Below are 19,129 nucleotides of genomic sequence, written 5' to 3'. Positions count from 1 at the left end.
GGCCACCGACATGCTAAAATCAGACCTCCGAGTAAAAAGTTATGCCCGTTTTAGTAAAGGTCTTTCAAACAAATCCAACCTACGTACCAAACGACGATCCATCGATTGAACGACGGCCCATCAGTCCAGGTTGTTGTTTGGTCCAACAACAACTAACTCAGGGGTCTTTTGGTCTTTTTCCACTTCGTTTGAACCCTAAGATACGTTATTTTGACCTTAAATCATCAGATTTTATTCATTTTAAGCCAAGAAACATAACTAAAACTTATCTAAGTCAAATCATTAAATCAAAACTTAGAAAATTAGAAGCAAGAAACGAGGAAAAGGTCAAGAACCCTCGTTCAAGGATGCAGCAAGGTTCCAGCAGTTCCAACACCGAAATCTTAATATATCTCCCTGAATTTTATCACCAGGTATGTGGGATTTCACTAGTGAGTTCCTTTCACCCATTGAGTCCCTCGTTTTCAGACAGATTCTTGATTCCCATATCATGATTAGACCTAGGGCTTTTAGAACTTCAACATAACTTCATGAATTAATTAGTTATATGTTCCAAATCAGATTTCCATGTTATTACTCAGATTATTTCATGAATTTCAGAACCCTAGCTATGTATTTCTTTAGTTCTTGAATTACACATGCTAGGTCAGATACTTCAGTTATTTCAGATTTACATTCCTCAGTTATTAATGCATAATTAACAGAATAATTGTTGCATTCTCAGTTTGCATGTTTAGTTTTGAGCTATCCAATATTTATAGAAATTCAGCCATAATGTCTAAATCACTTTATTCATTGGGAGTAGCATAATACGAGTTGGACTAGGGTTCAGTGTACCCAATTAGTCCCAGAACTACTAGCCAAGTAGGTTGTAAGTCCCCTTTGTGACAATCAGTTTAGTATCATGCCAACATGCATTTATACCTTTAGCAGGGTATATTGGTTCCTCTCTATGGGGCGTATACATCGGACTCCACATTTAGATCATGCTGTTTTATTATCGGTTACTAGACCATTCATTAGTATATTCAGTATTCAATTCCATCATGTTATAAATTGGTCATTGCATTTAGTGTAACCTCAGCATTTAGTATATCATGATGAGATTACTATACTTGCTTTTGTGCTTGTTCAGTTATGTTTTATTTCAGCTTTACTCTATCCTACATGCTCAGTACCTTCAAGTACTAACGCATACGTGCGCTACATCTTCTGGTGATGTAGGTTCAGGTTTTAAACATCCAGATCGTGCTTAGATCGATTTCCAATTCTAGTTTAGCACATTCATTGTTGAGTCCTCATTCTCCGAGTATAACAATCATGAGTTCATTTTAGTCTTTAAGTCATTTAGTTTCAGTTTTTGCTAGACTTAGCTGGGGCTTGTCCCAGCATTTCTAGTCAGTTAGAGGCTTATTTCAGACATAGTTAGTTTCAGCTTAGCATTGAGTTAATATTTTCTTTGTGTTAAACTCATTTATTTTCAAATACCTCTGTTATAGAATATGGGCATTCTCCATCTTTTCATTTTAAATTATGATTTACCTTCCGCATCGGTTTATTATCTTTAGTATGCTCATGATCATGATAGCAGGGTTAACTTGGGATCACTTGTTTTCCTAGGTTCTATGTACGCGTCTTGGGGGTAGCTCGGGGCATGAGAAAACTTGGTATAAGAGTACTAGGTTTAAGTGGTCTAGGATGTCTAAAAAGCCGCACTAAGTAGAGTTCTTTTCATGGGTGTGAAGTGCACCACATCTAATGAGAGGGAGGCTACAAAGTGTTTTAGGAAAACTTCACTTTCTTATTACTCTTATCGTGCGTAAGGCATGATCTTATTTCATTCTAACTTGACGTTCTACGTTTTCGATCATGCCTCCTCGTAGAGCTAACTCTAGGAATGCGAATGACAGGAATGCAAACACAGCTCCTCTAGTCCTAGATCAGGAAGTCTTCAATGCTGAGTTCAGGAATGCCATACAGATGTTGGCTCAGAGTATGACCAACCAGAACAATCGGGTTCATGCTCCTGTGAATGCAAACTGGTGGATCAGCAACATCAAGGGTCCGTGACTTTGTTAGGATGAATCTGCCTGAGTTCTTAGGATCACAAACTAATGAGGATCCTCAGAATTTCTTGGATGAGATCAAGAAGATCTTTGAAGTAATGCAAGTCACTAGGAATGATCTGGTTGAGTTGGCATCATACTAGTTAAAGGATGTTGTTCATATCTGGTACACTCAGTGGAAGGTATGGCTGGCAGAGGGTCCGAATTTGGGACTGCCGAACCGGTAGTAACCAAAACCAGCATGGAGCCGGGATCCACCAGCCAGAACCGTACCAGAACTGGGACGGAACGGTACCGGTAGTTCCAGGATTTTTGCCTGTTTCTGTCCCGGTCCGCCGGGGAACTGGTATGAAACCAAACCGGATCGTATTCTGGGTTTGACCGGGTATAATTTTTAAAAAAATAAAATTAAAACAATTAAAAATTAAAAATTAATTTTTGAAAGTTTGAAATTGTACTTTTCTAACTTTAAAGTTGATTATTTATACTTTATAAACATCAAATTTTGAAAGTTTGTAAAACATTAAATTTTAAAGACTTAAAGTTTTAAGTTTGAAAGTTTGATAGTTTAAAGTTTGAATATATTTTATATTTTATAAATTTAAAATTTTATATTTTTCGTTTAAAATTTCAAAGTTTAAAAATTTAAATTTCAAAGTCTTAAAGTTTGAAAATTTAAACTTTCAAACTTTAAAAACTATAAAAGTTTAAATTTCACAATAATAAAAATTAAATTTAATACAATAATAAAAATTTTTAAGGCGAATAGCCTAGACTTTTATTTATATTAATTTGATAGTACAATTTGATCTACAAAAATATTATTTGCAGTATTATCTAAGGTGATACTACTTATTTTCCGTATCTTTCTAAAATATCTAAACTTGTTTGAGCTATATAACAACTGGTTTTTTTGCATCTGACAACATTTATAACCTAAAATTCTTTTTTGCATATTCCAATTTTCATCAATCCAATGTGCAGTAACTGTCAAATAATCATTACCGTTCATACTACGGCCCATATTAGAATTAATAACTATTTTACAATTATTATAATAAAATAAACAACAAAGATATTGAAAAGTTGTGCTTGATAATCAAATACAATTTTTTTGATTGTATTTCTAGCAACATCTTTAAAATGTGGATTATATATAATTTGAATATAATATAAATTCGGGATTTTCATCAAAACTAAATGACAAACCCCTAACAACAATCATTTTAGCTAGTTCTTTAAGATTTTTTCTCTACTATATGACCGTGGTAAACTAGAGGCAGAAACATTAGAAGGATTTAATTGGGTTTGTACCATGTTAAAGTCGCCTACTCCTACATTTTCAGGAAGGGGGGCACCATTCTTTTTAGCTTGGGATACTGCTTTAGCATGCAAAAATTCATTTTTACAACATGAAATTAAATGATTACTCAAATGTCCCGTCCCACCTTGTTTTGCAACTGTTTTATGATTTAATCTATCTTTACATTAATTACGAATAGCTTGTGTTTTATCTTCATTTTGTGTCATAAATTGCCACGCAACCGATTTATTAGCACGTTCTACCTTAGGCCTAGGATGTACGGGGGGAACGAGGGTCGGACAATGAAAGGGAGTGGGACTAGGAGAGGATCTGGGAGTACTAGTAGCCGTAGGTGGCTAAGTTTTATCATCATCATCATCATCATCAAAATTAGGCGTATCAATATAATCATCATTATCAATATTATCATCATCTTGAGGCAAATCCTCATCAAAATTACCAAACCGTTTTTGTAAATGTTCATGATAAGGATGTAATCCAGAATTACAGTCAATCTTAAAAACAGTATCATTAACATGTGTATAATCCTCCGTATCCATTCTTACTATAGTAGATTTTTTAGTTTTAGATCTAGCAGAACTACCGTTTTTTTATTATCGAAGGATGTAAAGTTAAACATATTTTAACACGCTCAATTGCACTTTTTTTACCTTTTTCTTTTTAAACAACATTTTTACCGGAGTCCATATTCAAATAATATTAAGCGTGATTAGATTATATACAATACGAAAAATGAAATGCAACCAAATAATTAATAAAAAAATAAATAAATAATTATTGCAATATAAATGAGATGTAAATTATAAGTTGGAATCAATGTACCGAACATCTACTTAAAAAAGTAGATTTTTATGACCGCCTAAAGCCGAAAGTGGAAAGTGGAAAGTTGAACTTTGAAGCTCCAAATCCAACATCAAAGACCAAAACCGGAATTTCAACAATTTTGAGAGATTAGAGAGTAGAGAACTAGAGAGTTGAGAGTTGAGAGAATAGAAGATGATTTTGTGAATTTGTGATTGAAAAGAATGAAAGTTTAGGGGTATTTATAGGTAAAAAAAGGGATTAAAGTGTAATTTTTAAAACTTTAGGCATTAAAAAATTTATAGGGGATAGGGGGTGTATTTGGCTGCAAAAAAGGTAAAAGAATCATTGGGGCGCCCCACTAGCCGTTACCCAACGACTCTCAATGGTAAAAAATTTAAAAAATGACAAAATTTTAATTGGATTGGACCGTACCGAATCGGACCGGGTTCGGAATCGGGAGTAATCGATAAAACCCAGTTTTCGTCCCGTTACCTGTCCAAGAACCGGAACTTACCGGTCCCTACCGGGATTAACAAGAATAGAACCGAACCGGTAATGGACCGGGACGGACCTGACCAAATTTCGAGACCTACCAGTTCTGCTGCCAGCCATAGTGGAAGGAAAATAGGGGTACAACTGCAGCTCCTATTACCTGGGATTGCTTTAGTGAGACCTTTCTGGACAGTTTTTCCCAATAGAGTTGAGAGAAACAAAGGCTCAGGAATTCATGAACTTAAGGCAGGGAAGCATGACGGTCCAACAGTATGGGCTCAAGTTTAACCAACTCTCCAGATATGCTCCTGACATGGTTGCAGACTCCAGGGCTCAGATGAATAAGTCCTTGTATGGAGTGTCGGATTTGGTGAAAAATAAGTGCAAAAATGCTATGTTACTGGGATTATGAACATCTCTAGGTTTATGAATCATGCTCAGCAGGTTGAGGGTAATAAGCTTAGGGAACATGCTAAGGAGAATAAGAAGTCTAGGACTGGGAACTATGACTATTCTCAGAAGAAATCGGGTGGTGGAAATTTCTCGCAGAGTCAGCAAAAGGTTTCAGCTCCATCCCTTTCGTCATCTAGTGTTCCATCCTCCAAGAACAGGTATGAACAAAAGGTTAGAGCACCAGGCTCTAAGTCTCAGGGAAATTTTTCAGGCACCAAGACTTACCCCACTTTCCCTAAGTGTGGTAAGAGCCATTTGGGCAAGTGTATTACGGGAAAAAAGGATGTTTTGGGTGCAGTCAGTCTAGTCACAGGTTGAGGGATTGTGCTTCTAGACAGGGTCAAGGAGGTGTCAATGGTAGAGCTCAGTCTACAAGTTCATCAGCAATAGCAAGTCGCCCACTCAGCAGGGTAACTCATCTGGTACAGGTGGCAGTCAGTGCCAGAACAGGTTGTATGCTATTCAGCTCTCTAGGATCAGGAAGGTTATCTGGATGTAGTCACTGGTACGTTACGAGTCTTTGACCTTGATGTTTATGAATTCTTAGATCCAGGGGCTACCCTTTCTTTTGTAACTCCTTACATAACAGTCCAATTCACTGTTTGTCTGGAAACTCTCTCAGAACCTTTCTCAGACTATACTCCAGTCGGTGACCCAGTTATAGCTAGACAGATATACAGAAATTGCCATGTCACAGTCTCTCAGAAAGTCTCCCTCAGCAGATCATATACAGTTAGAAATGGTAGACTTCAATGTCATTCTAGGCATCGATTGGTTACATTCCTGTTATGCCTCAGTCAATTGTAGAACTGGGATTGTTCGTTTTCAATTTCTAGACGAACCAATCTTAGAATGGAAGGGTAGTATCTTAGCTCCTATGGATTGATTCATTTCTTACCTTAAGGCCATAAAGATGATCTCTAAGGGTTATCTCTATCATCTAGTTCGGTTAAGGATTCTAGCTCTGAAACCCCAACTCTTGAGTCAGTTCCAGTAACCTTTGAGTTTGCAGAAGTGTTTTTTGAAGATCTTCCCAGAGACCCTCCCGAAAGGGAAATTGACTTTGGAATCGATCTCATTTAAGATACCCAACCTATTTCTATTTCTCCTTTTGGAATGACTCCAGCAAATCTTAAGGAATTGAAAGAGCAGTTCAAAGACCTTCTAGATAAGGGCTTCATCAGACCTAGTATTTCACCATGGGGTGCACTGTGTTGTTCGTAAAGAAGAATTATAGTTCTCTCTGAATGTGCATTGACTATAGAAAGTTGAGCAAAGTCACAATCAAGAATAAGTATCCCATCCCCAGGATTGATAACTTGTTTGACCAACTTCAGGGTGCTAGCCATTTCTCAAAGATAGACCTCAGATCGGGTTATCGTCAGCTTAGAGTCAGAGATAGTGACATTTTGAAAACAACCTTAGGAACTAGGTATGGTCATTATGAATTTGTAGTTATATCATTTGGACTAACCAATGCTCCTGCAACTTTCATGGATTTGATGAACATGGTATTCAAACAGTACTTGGACTTGTTCATTATCGTCTTTATTGATGATATACTCATTTACTCTAGGAATGACGAAGAACATGCGAGTCATTTGAGAATTGTTCCACAGACTCTCAAGGATTGCCAGTTATTTGCTAAGTTTAGCAAATGTGAGTTCTGTTTGCAATCCATTGCTTTCCTTGGTCACATTGTATCTAGCGAAGGGATCCGAGTGGATTCATAGAAGATAGAAGCAGTGAAATAATGGGCCTGACCTACCTCTGCTACAGATATCAGAAGTTTGTTAGGTCTAGCGGGTTATTACAGAAGGTTCGTGGAAGGATTTTCATCCATAGCCTCAACATTGACTAGGTTGACTCAAAAAATGGTCAAGTTCCAATGGTCAGATGATTGTGAGAAAAGCTTTGCAGAATTGAAAACTAGATTAACTACAACTCCTGTCTTAACTCTACCAGAGGGTTTAGATGGTTATGTGATATATTGTGATGCATACAGAGTTGGCCTAGGTTGTCTGTGATGCAGCGAGATATGGTTATAGCTTATGGCTCTAGGCAACTTAAGGTTCATGAGAAGAACTATCCAACTTATAAGCTCGAACTTGAAGCAGTAGTATTTGCACTCAATGTATGGAGACACTACTTGTATGGTGTTCATGTAGATGTGTTCATTGATCATAAGAGCCTTCAGTACGTGTTCACCTAGAAAGAGTTGAATCTTCGTCAGAGGAGATGGCTTGAGTTCCTTAAGAATTATGATATGAGTGTACATTATTATCCTGCTAAGGCGAATGTTGTAGAAGATGCTATTGGTAAAATATGTATGGGTAGTGTAGCCCATGTTGAGGAAGAAAGGAAGGAGCTAGTGAACGATGTTCACAAGCTTGCTCGCTTAGGAGTTTGCCTTATGAGCATATCAGACAGTGGCGTAACAATTCAGAATGGGGCAGAATCTTCTTCGGTAGTGGAGGTTAAGGAAAAGCAAGACAACGATCCAATTTTGGTTGAACTTAAGAGTGCAGTCCACAATCAAAGAGTGTAGGTTTTCTCCCAAGGGGGATATGGTGTACTTCGCTACCAGGGTAGATTGTGTGTTCATGATGTGGGTGAGTTGAGAAAGCATATCCTTGCAGAAGCACATAACTCCAAATATTCTATTCATCCAGGTGCCACTAAGATGTACTGCGATCTGCGGGAAGTCTTTTGGTGGAATGGCATGAAGAGGGATATAGCAGGCTTTGTGAGTAAGTGCCCCAATTGTCAGCAAGTCAAAGTAGAACATCTGAAACCATGAGTTATGACTCAAGAGATTGATACTCCTACTTGGAAGTGGGATGTGATCAATATGGATTTCATCACAGGGATACGTCGTACTTGCAGACAACATGACTCCATTAGGGTGATAGTTGATAGGATGACTAAGTCTTCTCGCTTTTTAGCAGTCAAGACTACTGAATCGGCAGAGGACTATGACAAGCTTTACATTAATGAAATTTTGAGGTTACATGGGGTTCCTTTGTATATCATCTCAGATAGAGGTCCTCATTTTACCTCTTATTTCTGAAAGTCATTGCAGAAGGGTCTTGGTACTCAAGTTAACCTTAGCACAACATTTCATCCACAGACGGATGGACATGCAGAGCGTACCATTCAGACCCTAGAGGATATATTGAGAGCTTGTGTGATCGATTTCAAAGGTAGTTGGGATGATCACCTTCCTCTGATTGAGTTCTCTTACAACAATAGCTACAATTTTGGCATTAAGATGGCCCCTTATGAGGCTTTGTATGGGCGTAGATGTAGATCTCCAGTTGGCTGGTTTGAAGTAGGTGAAACAACTTTGATAGGGCCAGATTCAGTCCTTTATGCTATGGAGAAAGTGCAACTCATTAGAGATAGACTTAAGAAAGCCAGAGTCGTCAAAAATCGTACGTAGATGTAAGTAGAAGGGAACTAGAGTTCGAAGTTGATGATTGGGTTTTTCTAAAAGTGTCACCTATGAAAGGAGTGATGAGATTTGGTAAGAAAGGGAAACTCAGTCCTAGATATGTAGGCCTTTACAAGATCTTGAAAAGGGTTGGCAAGGTGGCATATGAGTTAAAGTTTCCAAAAGAATTAGCAGCAGTGCATCTGGTCTTCCACATCTCGCTCTTGAAGAAGTGTGTGGGTAATCCACCCTCTGTAGTTCCATTAGAGAGTGTGGCAGTGAAAGATAGTCTTTTTTATGAGGATGTACCATTCGAGATTCTTGACCGTCAGGTTAGAAGGTTGAGAAACAAAGAAGTCGCTTCAGTCAAGGTTTAAAGGAGGAGTCAGTCCGTAGAGGGAGCTACTTGGGAAGCAGAAGGAGCCATGAAAGCCAAGTATCCTCACCTCTTTCCTTCCGATTCCACTCCAGCTTGAGGTAATAGTTCCTCATAAGTTTTTCAGTCATTCATGCGTGAATTCAGCCTTAGAATCATGTTCCCTCAGTTTGTACTTGCATTTTAAGCGTAGTTGCATGTTCTTGGAACTCAATTCAGTCATAAACTCAGTTGTTGGTGTTTGGTAGTAGGGATTGCAGCTTTCTCCCTATATTTCAGCTAGTTTAGTCTTCATTCGAGGACGAATGTTCCCAAGGGGGAGATAATGTAACACCCCAAATCTAAAACAAACCAGAAATCAGCTTTTCAGAAAATATGCAGGTGCAATCGACGGTTTCCATCGATGGACCGTAGCCTGACCCACGGCCCGTACTGCACATATGTTGTTTGTGACTAAAACTCTCCCAAAACGCAGCCCAGAAAAAAATGACTAAGTGTCGATCCACGGACAAACCTTCTGTCCATAAGTCAGACTAGGTCCGTAGGTTGTGTATGTCGATCAACACCCATGTACATCAGCCTCTGACAAGAACCATGATTGACCAGCACGGACCGTCATTAGATCTACGGTCTGTAGGTGGAACTTAGTAGTCAGTTAGGGGACAAATGGTCATAACTCTTAGCATAATGAATTAGGTGTCCCATGACATACCAAAAGATTGATAACTGAATTAGCTTTTCATGACCACCAACCTTGCTAAAATCAGACCTCCGAGTAAAAGTATGCCCATTTTAGTAAAGGTCTGTTGAAAAGAACCAACCTACGGACCCAAACGACGGACGTTGATTGAACGATGGCCCATCAGTCTAGGTCGTCGTTTGGTCCGACAACAATTAACTCAGGGGTCTTTTGGTCTTTCCCCACTTCGTTTAAACCCTAATATACGTCATTTTGACCCTAAATCATCAGATTTTAGTCAGTCTAAGCCTAAAAACATAACTAAAACTTATCTAAGTCGAATCATTAAATCAAAACATAGAAAATTAGAAGCAAGAAAGGAGAAAAATGTCAAGAACCCTAGTTCAAGAAAGCAACAAAGTTCCAACAGTTCCAGCCCCGAAATCTAAATATTTCTCCCTAAATTTCATCACCAAGTATGTGGGATTTCACTAGTGGGTTCCTTTCACCCATTGGGTCCCTAGTTTTAAGTCAGATTCTTGATTTTCGTATCATGATTAGACCTAGAGTTTTTAGAACTTCAACAGAACTTCATGAATTAATTAGTTATATGTTCCAAATCAGATTTTCATTTTATTACTGAGATTGTTGCATTAATTTCAGAACTCTAGGTATGTATTTCTTTAGTTTTTGAATTACACATGCTAGGTCAGATACTTCAGTTACTTCAGATTTACATGCCTAAGTAATTAATGCATGATAATTAGAATAATTGTTGCATTCTTAATTTGCATGTTTAGTTTTGAGCTATCCAGTAGTTACAGAAATTCATTCATAATGTCTAAATCACTTTATTCATTGGGAGTAGCATAACATCAAGTTGGACTAGGGTTTAGTGTACCCAATTAGGCCTAGAACTACTAGTGGAGTAGGTTGTAAGTCCCATCTGTGGGCAATCAGCTTAGTATTCTCGCCAGCATGCCTTTATACCTCAGGATACCTAGAGCTCGCGTGCGATTTCTATCAAGTAAAGTCAATGATTAGAGGCCTCGGGAGCTCAACGCCCTCGACCTATTCTCAAACATTAAATAGGTAGGACGGTGCGACTTTTTGTTGAGCCGCGCCACAAAATCAAGAGCTCCAAGTGGGCCATTTTTTGAAAGCAAAACTGGAAATGCGGGATGAATCGAAAGCCGGGTTACTGTGCCAAACTGCACGCTAATGTAGATCTCACAAAGGTTTCTGGTCGATTAATTAAGACCGAAGGACGGTGGTCATGGAAGTCGAAATCCTCTTAGGAGTGTGTAACAACACACCTGCCAAATCAACTAGCCCCGAAAATGGATGGCGCTTAAATGCGCGGCCTACACCCGACGATCGGGGAAAGTGCCAAGCCCCGACGAGTAGGAGGGTGCGGCAGTCATCGTTGCTTAATCCTTATTCTTCTTTTCCTTCATGGGAGCCCAACATTTAGTAGCCCTATGACCGCGTTTGTCATAATTGAAGCAACTTCCATTGAATTTCTCCTTAGGAGGATTGTTTATTAGACCAGATGCTTTCTTTATTTTCTTTAATTTTGTGTGATCTTCTTCAATAATATTTACTTCAGATATTGTTGAATTACCACGTGACCTCTTTTTTACATCCTTGTTATCCTCTTCGATTCTCAATCTTACTATGAGATCTTCAACAGTCGTCTCCTTGTGTTTATGTTTCAAGTAATTTTTGAAGTCCTTCCACAATAGAGGTAGCTTCTCAATAATGACAGTCACTTGAAAAACATCATTCACAACCAATCCTACATTAATTATTATGTGAATATTAAGAATAAACTTAATATTTCCAACATAGGCATTAAATAAATTTATACCTTCAGTAAGGAGATCATGGATTATGACGTGCAGTTTTTGAACTTGGGTAATGGCGGTCTTACTGTCTATCATCTTATAGTCCAGAAACTTCGCCATAATGAACTTCTTCATTCCGACATCCTCTATTTTGTACTTCTTTTCCAAATAATTCCAGTGTTCTTTTGAGGTTTTGACACTACTGTACACATTGTACAGATCATTTTGCAGGTCACTCAGAATATAATTTTATAAAAAAAATCTGAATACTTCTATGCTTTTGTTACCAAGAATCGTTCTTCAGGCGGAGTTTCATCCGGCACAATAGGAACATTCTCATTAATGAACCTCTTTTGACTCAACGTAGTGAGATGGAAGAATATTTTCTGCTGCCATCTCTTGAAGCCGAATCCAGAAAACTTTGCAGATTTCTCGCCGATGCTAGGGCAACAGTTGAACGATGTGTAACCGATGTTGTTGCAACACTTACTGTTGAAGCACTGACTGTTCCAACATTTACTTTACTTGAATTAGTCATTTTTCCATCACAAATGAAAGACGATTTTAGTATGTGAAATACTAATTGTAAAGAATAAATCATTATACAACCTGTTTCTGATTTAACGATAAAGTTTTTATATTCTTTTAATCGTTAATTGAATGAATTTAAAAATTCAAATAAAGTAGAAAACCAAAAATATTTAAATCTCTAGAAACCACAAATACATAAACTATTAAGTTTCTTAAGATTGTTACCTCCTGTATTCAAGTTAATCAAAAAATACAGAAACAGAAAATAGATGAAATACTGTAAATCCGAGTCTACAACAATCACTGTGTTTCCTGAAGATATTAATATCTACACTATACCCCAGGTTGCAGATTAATTTCTCCAAAGATAAAACGGATTAACTTGTTAAGAGAAGTAGCGGTACCTTAAACTTCAATAACTTCATCGAACGCAAGAACAGTAACAAGAGCGCACACATATTGAGTCGATAAACAATTTTGTTTATTAGAGAAAATGTATGCAGAGAGGAATTGTTTTTTAATATTTTTACAAACGAAACTAACCTCTTATTTATAGCCACTTGCGGCAAAGGAACGCGTCCTTTCAATGTGAATTTAAATAAATCATGTTACATTAAATTAATTCTGTGAATTAACTAATTAACTAACATCCTCAATTAATTTGTAAGAGAAAATAAATTAGAGAAAAAGTTTAATTAATGAGGTTGATGAAATAAATTTTGTCCAAAAATATTAATAATCAATCACATTCAAATCCAAATATATAACACCCCGTATCTAATACAGATCAGAAATCAGCTTTTCAAAAAATCTGTAGGCGCAATCGACGGTTACCATCTACAGACCGTAGCTTGACCCATGGCCCGTACTGCACATCCATTTTTTATGACTGAAACTCTCCCAAAATACAACCCAGAAAAAAATGACTAAGTGTTGATCCACGGACAGACCTACGATCCGTAAGTCAGACTAGGTCCGTAGTTTGTGTCCGTCTATCAACACCCACAAGAACCAAGATTGACTAGTACGGACCATCGTTCGATCTACAGTCCGTAGGTCTGACCATAGGTGGAAGTTAGCAGTCAGTTAGGGAGAAATATTGTTGGGTCAATTTCAAATGGTCATAACTCTTAGTAAAAAATAAATTAGGTGTCTCATGACATACCCAAAGATAGATAATTGAATTATCTTTTCATAGCCACCAACCTTGCTAAAATCAGACCTTCGAGTAAAAAGTTATGCCCATTTTAGTAAAGGCCTGTCAAACAAACCCAACCTACGGACCAAACGACGCACGTCGATTGAACGACAGCCCGTCAGCCCAGGTCGTCGTTTGGTCCGACAACAATTATCTCATGGGACTTTTGGTCTTTTTCCACTTTGTTTAAACCCTACGATACGTTGTTTTGACCCTAAATTATCAGATTTTAGTCACTTTAAGCCTAGAAACATAACTAAAACTTATCTAAGTCAAATCATTAAATCAAAACTAACAAAATTAGAGCAAGAAAGGGGAAAAAGGTCAAGAACCCTCATTCAAGAACGCAGCAAGTTCAAGCAGTTCCAGCCCGAAATCTTAATATTTCTCCTTGAATTTCATTACCAGGCATGTGGGATTTCACTAGTGGGTTCCTTTCACCCATTGGGTCCCTAGTTTTCAGTCAGATTCGTGATTCCCATATTATGATTAGACCTAGGGTTTTTAGAACTTCAACATAACTTCATGAATTAATTAGTTATATGTTCCAAATCAGATTTCCTTGTTATTACTCAGATTATTGCATGAATTTCCGAACCCTAACTATGTATTTCTTTAGTTCTTAAATAACACATGCTAGGTCAGATACTTCAGTTACTTTAAATTTACATGCCTCAGTTATTAGTACATAATTAACTGAATAATTGTTGCATTCTCAGTTTGCATGTTTAGTTTTGAGCTATCCAGTATTTATAGAAATTCAGTCATAATGTCTAAATCACTTTATTCATTGGGGAGTAGCATAACACCGAGTTAGACTAGGGTTTAGTGTACCCAATTAGTCCCAGAACTACTAGCCAAGTAGGTTGTAAGTCCCCTCTGTAGGAAATCAGTTTAGTGATCATGCCAGCACGAATTTATACTCTAGCAGGGTATATTGGGTCCTCTCAATTGGGCGTATACATCGTACTCCACATTTAGCTCATGTTGTTTTATTATCGGTTATTAGTAGCTCCGACAGTTCAGTCAGACTCTCTTGCATTGACAATTTATCAGTATATTCAGTATTCGGTTCCAGCATGTTATAAATTGGTCAGTGCATTCAGTCACCTCAGCATTTAGTATATCATGATGAGATAACTGTACTTGCTTTTGTGCTTGTTCAGTTATGTTTTATTTGAGCTTTACACTATCATACATGCTCAGTACCTTCAAGTATTGACGCATACGTGCGCTACATCTTCTCGTGATGTAGGATCAGGTTTTCAGTATCCAGATCGCGCTTAGATCGATTTCCAATCTCCAGTTCAGCAAATTCATTGGTTAGTCCTTATTCTCCGGGACAACAATAATGAGTTCATTTCAGTCTTTAGTCATTTAGTTTCAGTTTTTGCTAGACTTAGCTGGGGCTTGTCCCAGCATTTCTAGTCAGTTAGAGGCTTATTTCAGACATAGTTCATTTCAGCTTAGCATTGAGTTAATATTTTCTTTGTATTAAACTCATCTATTTTCAAATATCTCAGTTATAGAATATGGGCATTCCCCATCTTTTCATTTTAAATTATGATTTACCTTCCGCATCAGTTTATTATCTTTAGTATACGCATGATCATGCCAGCAGGGTTAGCTTGGGATCACTTGTGGTCCTAGGTTCCGAGTCCGCGTCTCGGGGATAGCTCGGGGCGTGATAAAATATAAATCCAAATCCAAGTTCAAAGTCGAGCGACGACGGCGGGCAAGGGGCACATTCTTCTTAACTCTTTAAGAAGTAAATGAAGTGTTTTCTAATATAAGGACAACATTTTCCTTTCTTCTACTAATATGGGAAAAATGACTTTTCATTTGCACTTTGCAAATAACTTTTCCTCCAAAATTGGTTCTCTCACTTTTCCATTTTCTCTTCTCTTTTTACCATTCAGATTTTGTTAAAACCAAACACTAATTTGCCTTCTTCAACTTCTATAAGCAAAGCTATTTGTTTTTTCTATAAAACTTATCATTTTTCTTGTTGAACTTTGTCTGCTTCTTTCTTTATTTGCCAAGTACTCTTTTATTATTACTGCTTTCCTTCTTTGACTCGGAGTACTTATTTTGAAACTGTGTTTTTTACTTTTGTACAGGAGGTGCAAACTCTACCCGCCTTTTTGTTGTAGTCCAGTGTATATTATGTGAACCTGGTTCACGTTGTCATTATCAAAAGCTATGTGAGTCGTTTATGTCCATCAATGTGAACTCATGCTCTTCTTCCAAGATCATATATAGTAGTGCTATAGTTTTAACCAGATACCCAAGAATAGATATATGACCCATACTTAAAGTAACATCTAATGCGATGATGAGAGAATACACCTCTCTATTGAGATCAGAAATTTAAATTCCTGAAAGTTTGTGGATTTATTAGGAATATGAGGATTCTCCTCTCACGGGAAAATTGAATATGAGGGCATTCAGAGAAGGAAAAACTCGAATGGATAACACTAATGAGAACATGACGAGCAACAACATGCGAATCCAGAACAATGTAACCACAAAGAGAGGGATGATAATAGGGCTGGGCGTGTTGAGCTTAACCCGCAGAACTTTCATCTGCCCCGCATAATAATTATTTTTTCATTTTCCACCCGCCTCGCATGATTATTGAGTAATATTTTCTTTTTCTAATTACGTGTGATACTAAAAATAAAATTCAATAAAATAAATTCATTTTTATCATTAAGTTGTATTACTTTAATAGGATAGTGACTTAAAAATTAATTTTTTTAGAAGTCAATTGGAAACATGTAAGAAATTGTGTTACTATTTTTTATCGAATCATTTGCATTTACTATCTTGAATATTTAAGTAGATTTAAGGAATTTTTTCTAATAAATAATATTATATCACTGTTATAACATGTATTCAAAATGTTTTCACCAAATTATTATAAATGTAATTAGCAAACGATTTTTTTTAATGATTTTTTATTTACATTGTGTACTTTAAGGAATTGGAATTGACATGTAATTAACAACAAACAGTTTTAAGCACAAATTTAAATAGTACATAGCATTAAATTTGTTATAAGAATTATATTAGGTCACAAAGTTATCTCTTTCGGTAAAAAATAAAAGTAATCATATCGCTGCATTTTTATTTAACATGAATTGTTTATATTTAGTTACAAAAATAATTAAAATAATAATTATATTTTTAAGTAGAAATTAAATCATCATTAATACCCACCTATTATATTAAAAAAATAATTTTTCAATCACGAAATTGTTATCTTTTGGTGCTGGAATCTTAATTATTCTGTTTACTATAAATTATGCATAACGATAATGACAATCAAGATCATCACGCATTGTATCAATCTCTCTTTTCCCTTCATAGCTTAAGTTTCTCCAATGAGTATTGTTAATGGAGTTTGAGTGAAAATCAAGTACATAGTCGTCTATCAAGGATAATCTCTCGTTATGAACTAGCTTTTGGGGTTGAGTTAGGTCCAAATGTCATANAGGAATTGGAATTGACATGTAATTAACAACAAACAGTTTTAAGCACAAATTTAAATAGTACATAGCATTAAATTTGTTATAAGAATTATATTAGGTCACAAAGTTATCTCTTTCGGTAAAAAATAAAAGTAATCATATCGCTGCATTTTTATTTAACATGAATTGTTTATATTTAGTTACAAAAATAATTAAAATAATAATTATATTTTTAAGTAGAAATTAAATCATCATTAATACCCACCTATTATATTAAAAAAATAATTTTTCAATCACGAAATTGTTATCTTTTAGTGCTGGAATCTTAATTATTCTGTTTACTATAAATTATGCATAACGATAATGACAATCAAGATCATCACGCATTGTATCAATCTCTCTTTTCTCTTCATAGCTTAAGTTTCTCCAATGAGTATTGTTAATGGAGTTTGAGTGAAAATCAAGTACATAGTCGTCTATCAAGGATAATCTCTCGTTATGAACTAGCTTTTGGGGTTGAGTTAGGCCCAAGTGTCATATATCTTTAAATCAATTTTTGTTTGCGATTAAATGAATCTACAAAAATGAAAACGTTCTATGTAAATTTAGACGGAAAAAGTATAAAATGAATTTGTGGTTACGAATAAAGTGAATAAAAACAACATTCTATTTATTGAATTGACATGTCCAAAAAGGTAAAGATACATGAACGTGATGGAACTAGTAAGTAAGTAAAGTAACGTGATGAAGCGGCATTTATATGTATGCAAAGCTTACTCATCCTGAACAAGAGGTCGATCGATCGTTCACAAGCAGATAATAATTTTTCAATCATCAAGTTAATACAAATGTAACTACATAGGATCTTGAAGAATTTATGCAGAAAAATTATGATGATATGCTAGAAGATAAGACTAAATATCAGGGAAAATGTTGTATTTGACATTAACAAGGTCTTATATAACCTATGTTGTACAAACACTTGTCAGTTCTTAGAACTACCTAGTAAGGGTCATGAAATATATCAAGAGAGAACAAACTCTGAGGATTTTGTTGAGTTGTCAAGTCTGCAATTCATTAACACTTTCTTGTGACGGTCCTCTTGTCCAAATACTAGAAAGTCAGTTTTAGAGTTCTTTGTTAAACATGGAAGCTTATTGATTTCTTGGAAATCAAAGAAGCAAAGTGTAGTATCAAGAAGCTTAGCAGAAGTTGCGTACATACATCAGCATGGCCAAAGCAGTTTCATAGGTAGTATGGTTGACCGGTTTAGTGAAGGAATCGAATGGTGCACTACAAGTTGCACCAATTTGGTGTTTCATGACCGTACTAAACACATCGAGATAGACTTTCATTTTATCCGGTAGAATATAAATTATGCATAACGATAATGACAATCAAGATCATCACGCATCGTATCAATCTCTCTTTTCTCTTCTTAACTTAAGTTTCTCCAGTGAGTAGTGTTAATGGAGTTTGAGTGATAATCAAGTACATAGTCGTCTATCAAGGATAGTCTCTCGTTATGAACTAGCTTTTGGGGTTGAGTTAGGCCCAAGTGTCATATATCTTTAAATCAATTTTTGCTTGCGATTAAATGTATCTAGAGAAATGAAAACGTTCTATGTAAATTTGGCGGGAAAAAGTATAAAATGAATTTGTGGCTACGAACAATGTGGATAAAAACAACATTCTATTTATTGAGTTGTCATGTCCATAAAGGTAAAGATACATGAACATGACAGAACTAGTAAGTAAGTAAAGTGAAATGATGAAGCTGCATTTATATATATGCAAAGCTTACTTATTCTGAACAAGAGGTCCATGGAGCAGATAATAATTTTTCAATCAACAAGTGTAACCAGTAGGATAATTCTTTCCACAGACGTTGAGAAGGATGTTTAGAGAGATTGGTATATCCAAATGAATTCCCAGAATATCTGCTTTTATGGCTGTGCACAAGCAAACCACGGCCTCTAGGTCCACCAGTCCCCCAATCAAACTGCAGCATGACGAAGTTGGAGTAGTCCCGATAATTACACCCACCAAATCATTAAGTATATTAGTACATGCCCCAAATTTCAAAATATCAGTTGAACAGTCTGCACTTACAAGAGTAAAGAAGAGGAGATTAAGTGATAAGAAAAGGATAATAGAGGCCTGATTTTTGGAAGCCATGTCAACAAGCTAAGGTTAGGCCTAATTAATTACGCAGTTTAATTAATGATTGAATTCATGTGCTAGCAACGATGGCTATTTATACTAGTTTGTTATGCGGAATTCGAGATAATACGAGAAAATATAAACGCGAAAAACAAGACAACAGATTTACGTGGTTCACCAATAAATTGGCTACGTCCACGGGGAAGAGGGAGAGCAGTTTTATTATGGAGAGGCAAGAACAGAATTACAGAATAGGGTTTGCCATAGCGTCTATATATAGTGCTAAGCTA

General features: G+C 36.3%; 1 protein-coding gene across 1 annotated transcript; it reads right to left on the bottom strand.

The window, feature by feature from the left end:
* Positions 1-18,427: 18,427 nt before the first annotated feature.
* On the bottom strand, positions 18,428-18,890 carry LOC107013949 (14 kDa proline-rich protein DC2.15-like). Its single transcript, XM_015213824.2, has one exon. It carries the CDS (start codon positions 18,852-18,854, stop codon positions 18,525-18,527), a length of 330 nt encoding a protein of 109 aa, XP_015069310.1. The 5' UTR covers positions 18,855-18,890; the 3' UTR covers positions 18,428-18,524.
* Positions 18,891-19,129: the final 239 nt, after the last annotated feature.

The sequence above is a fragment of the Solanum pennellii genome, chromosome 3 (genome assembly GCF_001406875.1).
Source record: "Solanum pennellii chromosome 3, SPENNV200".
Classification (NCBI taxonomy): Eukaryota; Viridiplantae; Streptophyta; class Magnoliopsida; order Solanales; family Solanaceae; genus Solanum; species Solanum pennellii.
This window is presented reverse-complemented; position numbering and strand designations above follow the sequence as displayed.